Here is a 15,106-nt window from a genome sequence, read left to right as displayed (position 1 = left end):
GTCTGGATTAAGATATAAAACAGTTCCTTGATTATAAACAATTTCACTGAGGTTCTTTTATCCTATGACACTTTCCTACAAACAATGTAACTGCCTATTAGGAAATGTGGCTGCTCCATCCCAGTTCCCACCTTAGTACTGGTGCCTGAAAAAACAAACACAGCCTTCGGCCCTATTTCCTCTCCGACTGAGAACAGGGGGACGGCAGCCAATAGGATTCTGCATGTACCCAGCACTGTGCATATAACATTCACTGGGTAGCACGTGAGCAGAAAGGCTTATCCTCATAGTCCACAGGGCAAAAGAGTCATTCCTCGGTGTAAACCGCCTGTGCTACTGGCTACACAGATGTCTGAAAGGAGATTATTGTCTGAGAATAAAGAGCTACAGATGTACTTTCTCACCACTGAAACATCTGAGACCATGGCAATTTGTCAGAGCAACCGCAACTACAGGAATAGAATGGTAACCACCATAAAAAAAATTCAAGAAACAAAGCCCCCAATAACCTAACTGCAGAAAGCCTTGGATGCCAATGACTCTATGCAAGTCTATGAATTATGGAGGCACTGACTCTGGGGGCCTCAAAGGGGAAGTTATAAGTGAGCACAAGTGGAAACTGAGCTACTAAAAGCTTTTCTCCTCACAGATCATGAACGTCATCTGGCAATTGGACTACCTTCACAGCAAATCTCATCACTGCCCCAGTATATTCCCACTTAGGACACTAATATAACTCTGCTCCTGAATTATGTGAAAGTGATGACACAGGTACTGATGACGAATATCCAATCTCTTGTAGGTTATTGCCCCCAGATGTGATAATGATGGCAGCAGCAGCAGCAGCACGTAGTCTTATTGAGTGCTTACCCTGTGCCAGATTCGTCTCTAAGCATTTTTCATATATTCCAAACATCACAATAGAAGCTATTATTGCCTCCATTTTACAGAAAATTGAGGCACAGGGAAATTTGCCTAAGGTCATACAAGTAGACACATGGCAAAACTGGAGCCCGTGCTCTGAACTGCTATGGTGCACTGCCTCTTAACCCTTTGCGGTCCAATGTTATTTTTGGAATTCAAATAGTTGGGTCCAAATTAATTGACGGGATTGAATGTTGAACTTTTTAATGTTCTTATTGCTTGACGTTGGACCTGCTCCTAGCGCCTGGTCTGTCGAGTCAGCCTTGAGATTGGACCGAAAAGGGTTAAAAGACTGAAGAGTACCGAAAGGTGATTTATAAATAACATCCCATTCGAGCCCAAAGCTCTCATGATAACCCGAGTGGAAGAGCATACGTCCTGACGGATGCATCATTCAGCAGGGGAAGGGAATACAGTTTTGGCAGAAGAACGGCAACCCAGGGCTGTGCTGAGGATAATCAACGCAGTACTTTACTATTTAATAATCTCAGTGGCATCACATTGTCAACTTAAAAATCTGTAGAACATATTTTGTGATCATAAAAAAACATAGGAATGTAGATAATATAGGAAATAAAAAAGTAAATGAGTCACTTCTGTATCACTACACAGCACTTTGGAGCTTCTCCTTCCATTTTTAACTATGTTTAACCCAACAGAACCTGAAACAAAAACGCAGATGCTGAATTGGGTCTTACAGACTAAAAGGCGTATCCTACAAACGTGTTAAGAGATGAGAACATTTTCCTAAAGTGCAATGTTCTGGCTGCAAGAAACAGAAGCCTATTTAAACCAGCGTAAGTGAAAGAAAAAGGTATATTAGATGGAATGACGGTTGGGCTGGGGTCTGTCACTGAACTAAGGGAAGCAGAAGGTCAGTGCCTCACAGGGCCTGCAACCTGGAGCTGGAGGCTGCTTTGAAACCAGACAGAATCTACCTCTTTGACTCTTTTCTTTGTTTCTGATTCTTATTTATTGGTCTCTTCTTTTAGTTTCACGCTGTTTATCTGGTGTGTGTGTTTTTTTTTCTCTGCATTTGAGTTGAAGTAAACTTTTTAAACTAAACTTTTCCATACAAATTGATGATTTTTAAATGTATGGTTATTGTTAAGAATCAGGAGCAGCTAACCTCAGTGCTGGCAAGGGCATGGTGTGAAGGTATAAACTGGTAAAAGTTTTCTGGCTAGCACACTAGTCATGTAGCATCTTCAAAGTGTTGCAGCAATTTCATCTCAACATTGCTAGTGGTGCATGAAATCTGGGATCAGCCAAATTTTAGCTTGAATTCCAGTCATATTGCACTTCCTTGCTATATGACCTCAGGCAAATTACATAATTTCTCCATGTTCCAGTTTCTTCATTTGAAAATTGGGATCAAAACAATATCACCTCTTGGATCATGAAGTTTAAATGAGGTAATATATGTAACAAAGCCAGCAGACTGTCTGAAATACAGAATATGCTCAATTATTATTATCATCCCAAGTGAACTGGACAAGTGAACAACTGAACAATTGAACATATGTATAATGTATATGTAAATATATATGTAAATGATGTTTATTACAGCACTATTTGTAAGAGAAAAATGATAAACAATGAATATCAAACAATATCTGTTTTGTCTCAAAATAGCTCTTGGAATACAGTAGGTACTCAAGTGTTTGTTGAGTGAACAACAAACAGGACTGGTTAAATAAATTGTGGCACAATCAGACAACAGAATACTATTCAGTTATTAAACATGACATATATAAGTATCTTCATTGAAAGTACATGAATAGAATATTCCCTTTGATTTAAGATATGTGTGTATACATTAATAGAAAAAGGTCTAAGAGGCTGTACATCAAGATGGTGACATTTCCTATGGTGGGATGACAGCAGCTTGGATATTTTTACCATCTTTTTTGCTTAGCTGTATTTAATTTTTTCCCCTACAATGACTATGCATTGATTTTGTAACAAGAACTATTTTTAATAAAAAACTGTATGTTCAAGTGCACAAATAAATTACAATAAGGGGGCATGTATATTTGAATGGGTTAAATTCAGTTTTTCAGAAGCACCTGATTATTTGTTTATATACCCATTTCCCCATCAGACATTGATGCTTACAGATCTAGAAAACGTCTCCACCTCCCTAGCACCGTGCACTGAACCTTACATGGAATCACACTCGGTGAACGCTCGCCAGCGACGGGGGATGCGCTCATCACAGCTCTTGACATGGTGCCTAATACTTCGGTTACAGGAGGAAAGTCAACGCCCCCCAAATTTCTACAAAGATGGTGATGGTTCCAACAGTTTCAAGACTGATCCTGAAATGCCCATAAGTGAAGAAGGGTCTCCTCCGGATTCCTCTTCCTTTGAAATGCAAATTCTGTCATAGGATCCCAATTTTTCTGTAAATAATTCAGAGATCCTACCAACTCGTGGTTACAGGAGAAGGTCCAAGTTTCTAATGTTACCTCTTTAGGTAGAAATCTATAAGTACCTGTTGATAATATCAATCAGCCCACTCCCAGCTTCAAATGTATTTAGAGAAATCCAAAATTCCAACTGTTTTCTAAGCTCTAAACTGTATTCTCTACAAAAACATTCATGTGACTGACTTTGTAGGAATTGCCTTATTGTAACACTTAGGTATTATCTCAGGTAGTGATGAAACTAACAGCTGCCACTAGTTAATCAAGTTAATTTTTACTCAAAGAGCAACACTGTCTTAAATCTCATTCTTAATTATCTTTGGATGGCAAAAATCTTAAAACTAAATGATTCCTCCCTTTCGTACTATTTTTCTCCTGCTTTGATTTACAGTATTTCCCAGTAGCCAGGAAGTGTCACATACTGGCCACTTGGTAAGAACATTTATAAGTAAGGGACTTCTAAAAAATCATAGCTAGATAAATTCTCCTAAAGTAGTATTTCAACTGAGGGCTTAGGTACCTGGAGACTAGAAACAGACGTTCTGAGTTCAGTTTCAGCTTTACCACTTATTAGCTCTCGATCTTTGGACAAGGTACTTAACTTCTCTATACCTCAGTTTCCTCATCTGAAAAATTAGGTTGATGATAATAATAAAAATATTCACCTTGCTATGAGAATTAAAACAAAATTGATTGGGTTAAAGAAGCACTACCCAATAGAAATGTAAAATAAGTCACATATGTGAGCTGCTAAGTAATTTCAATAACCACATTAAAATGGTAAAAATACATAAAATTAATTTAAAAATGTTTTTATTGATTTGAGAGAGAGAGAGAAAGAGAGAGGGAGAAAGCAGGAGAAGGAGAGAGAGGGAGGGAAGGAGGGAGACAGAGAGAGAAACATCGATCAGTTGCCTCCTACATTCACCTCAACCAGCTCAATCAGAGTATCAATCTACAACCTGGGCTTGTGCCCTGACCAGATTGAACTGGTGACCTTTCGGTGACTGGATGACGCTCAACCAATTGAGCCACACTGGCCAGGGCCGTAAAATTAATTTTAAAAAAAATATATTTTATTGATTTTTTACAGAGAAGAAGAGAGAGGGATAGAGAGTTAGAAACATCGATGAGAGAGTAACATCTATCAGCTGCCTTCTGCACCCCCCCCACTGGGTATGCGCCCACAACCAAGGTACATGCTCTTGACCGGAATTGGACCTGGGACCCTTGAGTCCGCAGGCCAATGCTCTATCCACTGAGCCAAACTGGTTAGGGCCGTAAAATTAATTTTAATAGTATATTTAATTTAACCCATTTATCCAAAACATTATCAACTTAAAAAAATTATTAATTATATAATTTTACACTTGGTACTACAGTGTTTTTTAATTTTTAAAAAATATATTTTTATTGATTTCAGAGAGGAAGGGAGAGGGAGAGAGAGATAGAAACATCAATGATGAGAATCATTGATCAGCTGCCTCCTGCACGTCCCCTACTGGGGATTGAGCCCGCAACCCAGGCATGTGCCCTTGACTGGAATCAAACCTGGGACCCTTCAGTCCGCAGGCCGACGCTCTATCCACTGAACCAAACCAGCTAGGGCTTAATTTTTAATTTTTTTATGGATATATAATTCCTAGACAATAAAATTTACCAATTTTAAGTATATCATTTGATGATTCTGATAAAAGTTTACAGTCATTTAACCACTTCCTCAATCACCTGAGCCAGGACTTCTTAAAAATCAAGAAACTAACAAAACCTCAACAGCAGTAAGAGCCATGATGCCAGCCTATATCTCTGAATACATAGTGTCAAATTGCTTTCCAGAAGTTATTTTACCAATTTATACATCTACTAGCAATGTCTGAGACTGCCTCACTGCACATTTTATCTTAAGGAAATAATCAGAGATGGGACAAGGGTTTATCAATATACAAAATGTTTTTTGCACCATTACTTATCTCAAACAAAATTGTAAATAATATGTGTCCAATAGTAATGGTTAAAGACATCCTTAAAATGAAATTATATAGCCATTAAGATTATTTTAAATAATTAGTAATTACATGGGAAAATGTTCTCAATATAATTCAAAGTGAGAAAAACAAGTACAAAACTGTATAGACACTGAAATCCTAATTATGCCAAAAACATGAAACAAAACTCAGAAACCTTTAGGTAAAGAAAAAAACATTAGGAGGAAATATGCCAAAACAGTAACAGTGGTAAACTTTGAGTTGTGGTATTATGTGGTTTTAACTTTTATGTTGAATTTTTAAAATAAAATAAACGTGAATTACTTGGGGGAAAACCTCTTTTTCTTCATTTGCCTTTGCTACTTAGAGAGAAAATAACTGAAAAAGTGGGACCATTATTGTGCATGCAGGTTTAGAGCTAATGAGGGTTTTACTGAATCCAGTAGTATTTCAGAGAACCGACTGTGTATAGTCATTATTACTGGCCTGACAGGAATCTGTTCTGAGAGGACTGCTGATCTGGAGTCACCTTCTAAATCTAGCAGGATCCACCCACCTCCTTGTCAAAAGTCTTAAGAAGCACTGAACTGACAGCCCTGACGTCTGGCGCTCTCTTCACCTACAGCTCAGGCGGGGCCCAGGCCACGGCCACGCTGTTAGCTAATACAGTCACCTCGCCTCCCTTTTCTTCTCCACTTTTATCCTGGATTTCGAGGAGGCAGAGGGATTTCTTCTACTGGGAGAACAATTCCATCCACATGGATCTGTTTCTTGGCCTCTCAGCTCACACAGCTAACTTAACGTGTCAACTGCTGCCAGCAGGGGCTAGAACTCTTTAATATTGATTAACTTGTGAAGTGATAGGTAAGCTAGCTCAAAACCCAAACCAGGATGCTCATTTATTTGCAAGGTAGGATCATGTGCATCAGAAACACAACTAGAGTAACTGCTCAGTCTACTGTAGGTGAATAAATAATGGGTACAGTTCATTTAAATATATCTAGGAACTTGCTTTTTTAAAATTTTTTACAATAATGCAGGCTCATTTTGACCATTTAAGAGAAATCATACTTCTCTCAATTCATATTAGCTTTGATAGCCAGTGTGATCTTGCTAAAATATGAGTTGACTGTCATGGTTCTTCTCCAAACTCTACAATACATACAAAAACTGTACACAAATGTTTATAGCAGCATTAGTCCTAACAGCCAAAACAACTCAGAAGTCCATCACTGACAAATGGATAAAGAAAATATGGTGTATGCATACAATGAAATATCATTCAGCCATAAAAAGAAATGAAGTATTGATATAGGCTACAACATGGATGAACCATGAAAACATTTTACTAAGTTAAAGAGACACTCACAAAAGTCTCTATGTTATATGATTCCATTTATATGAAATGTCCCGAACAGAGAAACCTACAGAGGTAGAAAGTAGATTTGTGGTTGCTTAGGGCTGGGTGGGGGAGGTGATGAAAATGTTCCAAAATTGACTGTGGTGATGGTTGCATATATTTGTGAATATACTAAAAACCACTGAATTGTATACTTTAAAGGGATGAATTTTATCTCAACAAAGCTGTTTAAAAAGACCCACATCCTACAATGCCCTTTAACTCAGAGTGAAGACTGGTCCTCACAAAGTCTATAGGGCCCTCCACGACCAGGCCCCGGTACCTCTGACTGCATCTCCCTCACCTTGTGCTCTGGCTCACTCCCCCTCAGACTCTCCAGTCTCCTTGGACACACTGCACGAACCTGCTTTGGGACACAGCTCTGCTGTGCTTGGTACACTCTTTCCCCCATGTGTTTGGCTTCCTCCAAGTCTTTGCTCAAATCTTTTCTCAGGGAGGCCTTTCCCAACACCACACTGAGTAGTGTGAATCACTGCCGCTGCCCCCATGCATTACCCGCGTCCCTTTACACTGCTCTGTTTCTTTCTCCCATGGTTTCATCACCTTCTGACTTGCTATCACATTTACTGATTTTTTAAGTTTATTGTTTATTTATGTCTCCCTTTGCATTAAAATGTAAGCTTCATGAGGGTTAGGATCTTTATTTTAATCAGAGGTATCCTAATGCCTCAGTAAACATCTGAAGAATGCGTAAGTTGATTACTGACTTTAGCTATTCTGATTCATTCAACAAATATATATTTATTCATCTATTCTAGAACTCATAACTAGGCAATACGATTTGATTCTTCCACATAGATGCTGGTGAAAGTATTTGTGGTGCTACAGAATTCATGGCATATATGATTCCTAGAAATGAAAGTCTGACTTTCCTCCTTAATTTAGGATAGATTAGGCCAGAATGACTAATGAGACAAACGAAAAAAGCAGGGAGAGAAGCAATTCCTTAAGAAGTGCAAATACTGACACAGGAGACGATGCACACTGCAAACCTGCATGTACCCCAGAGAGAAATGGACGAAGTGCTTAGGGCAGACACTACTGAATCCATTACCAGATCCTTTTTCAGGGCACCTTTTCTGCCTTCAAAAAAGCATGAAAGTTATCCCTAATGAAGTCCCTATAATTAGTCACTACCTTTTATTTCTTTGTATTATGTACCAAGGAGAAGGAAAAACAATAAAAAATTCATATTACATTTTATATGGCTATGGAGAGAGAAGAAGATATTTACTGCCTCTCTTTATTCAGAAGGCAATTTTATTACGAATGTTGCTAAGGAGGTAATAAGCTTCTTTTCCTTGCACAGTTATCAAATTTTACTGAATTTTATATTTTCTGAGTTAAAATATTTTCAGAATAAGTATATATTACTTCCACAATAAAGGGAAATTATGTTAAAAAGTCAAATAATAATACAAAGTGAAAAAATACAGAAATACCTCTAAAATGATTCTCAATGAATCCAAGTATGGCTCAGTATGGCTCTCTCAAGGTTCCCAACCATTAAATTCAACTCTCATGCTGTGGTTCTCTAGTCCACTCTTTTTCCTCTATCTGTTCTACCTTTAACGCCCAAATTAATCTTCCTAAAATACTGTGATCCTCTTATAATTTTACTGCTTAAACTTTCAATGATTCCTCATTTTCTATAGAAGAAAGTAGAAATTCCACAGCCTGGAATTCAAGGCCTTCCACAATCATGACATTAACTTTAAAAAAAAAAGTTTTTTATTGATTTTTTTAGAGAGAGGAAGGGAGGGGAGAGATAGAAACACCCATGAGAGAGAAACAGGGATTGGCTGCCTCCTGCAGGCCCTCTACTGGGAATGGAGCCTACAACTGGGGCATGTGCCCTGGCTAGGAATCAAACTGGTGACCTCTTGGTACATGGGATGATGCTCAACCAACTGAGACACACTGGCTGGACAACTTTCTTTCTTTTCTTTTTTCTTTTCTGTTTTTTTGTCAACTTTCTTTTTTAATTATAACCTGAGGATATGTGGTGTTTCTTTGTTTGTTTTGTTTGGTTATTCTGTTTTGACTTTATTGATTTGAGAGAGAGAGGAAGGGAGAGAAACATTGATTGGTTGCCTCCCATACGTGCCCTGACTAGGGATCGAACCCCCAACCTAGGTATGTGCTCTGACTGGGAATTGAACACACAGCCTTTTGGTGTATAGGATGATGCCCTAACCAACTAAGCCACCTGGCCAGGGCTGGATATTTTTTTTTTTTAAATCACCTTAGTTTTGACATTATCTTTCTAAGTTGTGGTTGCTTCAGCAGGTAATGTCAAAATTTTTACCAAAAAACACACACTCCTCTTATTTAATGGTAGAATAACAGCTTAAGGATTAACAAGAAGATACCTAATGTCTTTGGCTATACAACTAAAAGCCATTTTTCCAACAGAATAGGGCATATTTACCTTACAACCAACTACAGAAATAGAAAGTATAACAGAAATATGATTGCTTGCTGCTCTTTTTCTATGTATGTTACCAACAGCTTTCTGCAACTTGCTCATGTAGTTAACTCTGCCTAGAATGTGCTCTCCATTTCCTACCCAAGGCTCAACATATAAACCATCTTCTCCATGAAGCATTTGCTAATTCCTTTTAGCCACTCAGAGAATCCAGGGCTCTTTCATCGGACTCTCCAGGCACTTATTTTCTTATTTTTTTTTTACATTTTTTTCTTTCCTTACAGATAATGACTTATTTGAGATAGGCTCTTTATCTTATTCATCTTTGTATTCTTCCTACTAAATACTTATTGAATGACTGTAGTTAACACAATAGAGAAACTCACAGAATTCAACATTATGTCTAGGTATTTTCGAAGTGGCAATTAGATTTCTCCTTCTCTGAACATAGGCAGGAAACATGAATTGTCAACAAGTCAGGTAGGTCCTTGCTTTTCAGGTCTTTGACTTAATTAAGTGATTTATGAACCTCATGGAGTATAGATCTTTCATCTCACACAAACTCTACATTATTCTATGAACGGATGATGTATTTTGGTCTTCAGCAGTTCCCTTACCTTTTCGTGTTGTGCACTGTGGTTCCTCCCAGGACAATCCTCACTCCAGGAGTGGTCCGGTTCAGGTTATAAACTGTTAGAGCTTCTTCATAGGTGGCTCCTCCAATTACAAACACAATGATATCCTGAGGTCTGAAATAATGAAGACATTTAATATCACAGGACAAGGGGGATGGCAAATATTTGTTGTTACTATGATATATACAGTTTTAATTTCTGAATCTTTCTTTTTGGTGGAGGAAGCATAATTAAAGCAGAACAGAATGAAAGGTCTAAAAAAAGTTTTAATTATCTGAAATTGGCAGGAAACAGAGCAAGAAATGCTGAATCGTGATTTGCTTTCTGTTTATGAGCGGATGTCTTATAATTTCTGTGCTGTGGATTTCAGAATAGCACAATAGTGTTTGCTGGAACCAAATGTAGAAATATTCTTTTATATTCAAGAGGCTGCAGAGTACTTCACTATGGCATGATATCAATATAGCGGTAATTTATGCTTGTACTACACATCTCTCTTCATGTGTAAGACCTTTGTCAAATATTTAGTACAGTGTCATTACAATGGCCTCTGTCCAAGGACCTCAAAGTGTTTTGGAAACCACTGGTATATTTGGATGTCCCATAACTTGGGAACTAGAAACATTTAGTATTTTGAGACTAAAAAAAGAATGTGACACAGAAATTAATGATGCTTCTAGGAACTCCACCTCTTTTTAAAGTCTTTGTTCCTCAATCCTTTGATAAACCAAGGAAAAGAAACCATGGAAACGAACAAACCAAAAAGCCCCTGAGTGCTGTTTTGAAACTGGACATGCTGACACATCAGCTCAGTCACTAGCCTCCTTTGGGAAGCTCTGTGCAGTTTTACGGTGTTTCAATTTTTATCAAAATGGCTTCATAACAACAGGGATAGGTCCTCCTCTTAGCTCCTTCTGTAGATGGCAACAAGGAGGAGATCATGTTATTTTTAAAACTGTTAAAGTTTGCCTTGTTTTTATTCTCTCATGCCATCAAAAGAAGATACAATTACTTAACCTTAGTCAGCAGTTAATTTTGTTAAATCACTTCCTGGACATTATTTAAAACTACACCAAGCAGAGGCATCCATTTGGGAGGTTACAGCACAAAACTAAATAGAAACATCTTTAATTAAAGGATATAATGCTTACGTATAAGTCATGTTCGTCTACATTTTTTTTCTGTTTTATCTCTTTCTCTATTCTTTCTAAACAACAACAACAAAACCTTGAAGGAATTAACTGAGAGAATATTAGTTCCTGTTGGACTCCTTGGAAACAGAATCAAACACTGTGTCTATTTAAAAACGTTCCCTCTCACTTTAGTCCTCTTGTACCTGTTTCTCCCTAGAGGCAAACATTTCTTGTCTCTTATGTATCCTTTTAGAAATATTATCTGTTTGTATATAAATACACATATATATGGCAATTAAATTTCTCTGATCTATATGTGATTTCCTCTAGTAGCTCAGAGAAGAAGATGTGAACGTTAAGTCTAAATTATTTTTTTTAATATTTTTTTATTGATATCAAAGAGGAAGGGAGAGGGAGAGAGAGATAGAAACATTGCCCTATCCGGTTTGGCTCAGTGGATAGAGCATCAGCCTGCGGACTGAAGGGTCCCAGGTTGGATTCCAGCCAAGGGCATGTACCTTGGTTGCGGGCATATCCCCAGTAGGGGGTGTGCAGGAGGCAGCTGATTGATGTTTCTCTCTCATCGATGTTTCTAACTCTATGCCTGTCCCTTCCTCTCTGTAAAAAATCAATAAAATATATTTTTTAAAAAAAGAAACATTAATGATGAGAATCATTGATTGTCTGTCTGCTGCATGCCACAATGGGGACTGAGCCTACAACTGAGGCATGTGCCCTGACTGGAATCGAACTGTGACCTCCTGGTTCATAGTTCAACACTCAATCACTGAGCCATGCCAGCCAGGCAAGTCTAAGTTGTTAATCCAATATTAATCTGGTGTTTTACATATCAGAGGTTCTTCATAAACTTACAGGAACACATTACCACCACTGTCCACGAATAACTAAAATGTTCTACACTATCAAGGTTTTGCCCTTCGAGTCCTTGCCTCCAGTTACTGGCCAGTTTTTTTCTTGCTGAGGAAGGTCATCTGCTTAGGAAGAGTTGTATGATTACGATGGGAATATTTTTCTACCGAGTATGATAAACTCTCAATTATTTGGGGACTGAATATTCAGGCAAAATACAGGTTCTCTTCTTTTTCTCCAACTGATATGTGTTGTTTCAACTCTTACTACTATTTCTACAGAAGGGCAAGAGGAATGTGAACAGCTAATACTCAAATTCAGTTCTTGTCAGGATGTAGAACATATTTCATAAGAAAGGGGATTGAATAAAAATTACAGTTGGCTGTAATTTTAAAAACTAACACAACACTCTATAACTTTTATCACAGTATTACCCTCATTACTATACACAATTTCTTTCCTTTTTCTTATATATAGAATGCTTCACGAATTTGCGTGTCATCCTTGTGCAGGCGCCATGCTAATCTTCTCTGTATCGTTCCAATTTTTAGTATATGTGCTGCCAAAGCGAGCACTACACAATTTCTTTTTAACATTACATTTCTAAGGAAGTAAATTTGTAATTCTTTCCACTTTATTGGTACTACAAGTACCAATGAAATAATTAATAGCCTCTTAAGAACAGTCACAACTGATAAAGGATGAGTTCTGTGGGGGGAAAAAATCCAGTGTTACAAGAAGGTGCCCGTAAGGAGATTGAGGACACGCTAATAATAGTTTGGTTTGTGTTGAACTGTCCAGGGCAGCGGTTCTCAACCTGTGGGTCGCGACCCCTTTGGCGGTCGAACGACCCTTTCACAGGGGTCACCTAAGACCATCCTGCATAGCAGATATTTACATTACGAGTCATAACAGTAGCAACATTACAGTTATGAAGTAGCAACGAAAATAATTTTATGGTTGGGTCACAACATGAGGAACTGTATTTAAAGGGCCAGAAGGTTGAGAACCACTGATCTAGGGGGTCAGCCTACGTGGAAAATAGGGTGGGGAAACAGTTTCAGTTTTAAGAAATAATAAAATCCTCAAAACTAAAATAAAATTGTATTTTCAGAAAATGAGTCTTTTTCTTACAGAAAGATTCTATATGCAGTGTTCTTTACATTGAAGGACAACTCTAGCCTAAGAACCGTTATGCAGTTTATCTTGAATAAACACTCATGAGTTGCACAGATTGTTTCATTAGGAAGACGGGAGGGAAGTTCTTCCCTGCCAGGGCGCAGTGACTGTTGAGAGGAAGCAGACAGTAACCCTTTTGTTTTGAGTTCCTGATCTGGTAAATCAATTATTTGAAAAGCAGTTGAGCAGACTAGTAAGGATCATCCTGGAAAATGATATTGCGTCTCTATAGCTGCCCTCTGCCCATCACCTGCCTCAGAGCACATCTGGCTCTTCTGGAACAAAGGGGCAAGAATTGGGAAGGAATAAACTCAAGGGGTTTCTAGCACAGCCAGAGAACACGATCCTTTAGTCTGATCATTGCAGGGTGCCAGCGCATTTTCACAAGACCAGAGAGGGAAAACATGTTACAGATGCTAACTGGGGGTGTAGGTTACCTTAATGTAAGGACAAAACCTGGACATTGGGATAGACTCTTAGTGCTTGACTCAACTGTGTGTGTCCCTAACAAAGATGACGGTCACATTTGGTTATGAAAATATTAATGTTTTCCTGAGTCTCCTACTACTCATTCAAGCTGGCTTAAGGAAGACATGACTGAAAAATTTTTTAAAAATATCCCTGACATTTATCCTTTTCATTCCTTTCCCAATGAATTTTATTTTATTTTATTTTATTATTTATTTATTTTTTTTTGCGGAGGGGTCTGGGGACCCGGAGGGTAGCCCAGGCCTGGCTGGGAGGAGGGGATGGGGGGGTGGAGGGTGGAGGGGGGAAGCGGCAGGGAGGGGAGTGGGATGGCGGGGGCGGCCTCTTTCCCAATGAATTTTAAAAGTAGATGTTCTGAAGAGGCCAATAGTAAAATATATAGCAAAACATTTTTATGATGGCTGAAGCTAAGTGGGATACGCAAGTTCAATTCTTTGTACACATCTTCCTGTTCTCTGTAATTCTCTATAGCAACCAAAAGCATTGATTAATGCAGACAGCCAACATTAGAAAGCAGCAGCCAGTTCATGCTGTATATAAATAAACAAGGACACTTTGAGAACCCAACCAACTTACATCTTATTAGAAAAATAAACAAAATTTTTTTCATATAGAGTATTTCTGGAAATCATTACTTCTATACATGGTAAGCAGAAAAACATAAACTTTTAAAAAATTGAAAATACTGAGATGACACTGGTTAATCAAATTACATAGGTTTCATAATAAATCATCTGTATATTGTATTATGTGTTCACCACCCCAGTACTTAGCTCACTCCAATTATATCCTTTATTTGCTTACTAGTTTACTGTCTATCTCCTTCATGTAAGTTCCTTGAGGGCAGATGCCCATCTGTTCTGTCACTTCTAGTTCCCCAGCATCTACAATAGTTCTTGACATACTGAAGACACCCAATAAATATTCATTATATAAAAGGATGAAGCAATTGAATTATTAACTATATATGTATTTATAATTGTGACAAATGCTAACAGATGCTGACAACAAATGTGCATTTTGAGCTTTAGTTGGAAAAATGAATCACCCAGATTAGAAAGGTTTCCTGTCATAATCTAATCATATACAACACACTCGTCTGGTGATCTATGGTGTCCCTTTAGTAATAAACAGCTATTTTTTTTTTGTTCAGTAATCCTGATGTAAAATTCATAAGAAAATCAATATTTTTACTTTTATCAGAGCAATCAGAAGGCTATTTAATAGAGTTATACTGTTTTTCTTTTCTTTTTGTGCTGTTTTTCAAAAAGCCTCTATGATAGGTGAATGACTTTTGGCTGGTTCTGATTCTTCCCACTTAGCTGACATTTCTGAACCTTGATGCCAAGATTGTTAGCTATATTATCTGAATGAGTGTACTCTCTGAATTTAACCCCAGATGTTCTGCCTCTCACCTTGGATATTTTAAAAGATTTTTTTTTCTGATACCAAATTATAGAGGGTTTTTTTAAAGAATAAAGTGAAAAAATATATCATTTAAAACAGTCACCTAGGTGCCTCAAAACATTTTTCTCCTCCCAGAAATTAATTATATTTCTAAAACACTATTCTTCCAAGGCTCTTAGATTATGAGTAGCTAAAATTATAGAAGCC

At 37.7% G+C, this 15,106-nt stretch overlaps 1 protein-coding gene, 1 long non-coding RNA gene and 1 other non-coding gene across 4 annotated transcripts in view; 1 reads left to right on the top strand and 2 right to left on the bottom strand.

Moving 5' to 3' along the window:
- The window catches only part of VPS45 (vacuolar protein sorting 45 homolog), a 45,357-nt gene that overhangs the window by 5,555 nt on the left and 24,696 nt on the right, over nucleotides 1–15,106 (bottom strand). For both annotated transcript variants that reach the window (XM_059673969.1, XM_059673968.1), the window contains one exon: nucleotides 9,804–9,935. In XM_059673969.1, coding sequence (XP_059529952.1) covers nucleotides 9,804–9,935 — 132 coding nt within the window. The remainder of the gene's footprint in view (nucleotides 1–9,803; nucleotides 9,936–15,106) is intronic.
- Nucleotides 1,421–3,941, top strand: LOC132220652 (uncharacterized). Its single transcript, XR_009449834.1, has 3 exons — nucleotides 1,421–1,721; nucleotides 2,277–2,461; nucleotides 3,029–3,941. It is a non-coding gene; the product is annotated as an uncharacterized LOC132220652 (long non-coding RNA).
- LOC132221496 (U6 spliceosomal RNA) lies at nucleotides 12,292–12,399 on the bottom strand. Its single transcript, XR_009450025.1, has one exon. It is a non-coding gene; the product is annotated as a U6 spliceosomal RNA (small nuclear RNA).

The sequence above is a fragment of the Myotis daubentonii genome, chromosome 18 (assembly GCF_963259705.1).
Source record: "Myotis daubentonii chromosome 18, mMyoDau2.1, whole genome shotgun sequence".
Classification (NCBI taxonomy): Eukaryota; Metazoa; Chordata; class Mammalia; order Chiroptera; family Vespertilionidae; genus Myotis; species Myotis daubentonii.
This window is presented reverse-complemented; position numbering and strand designations above follow the sequence as displayed.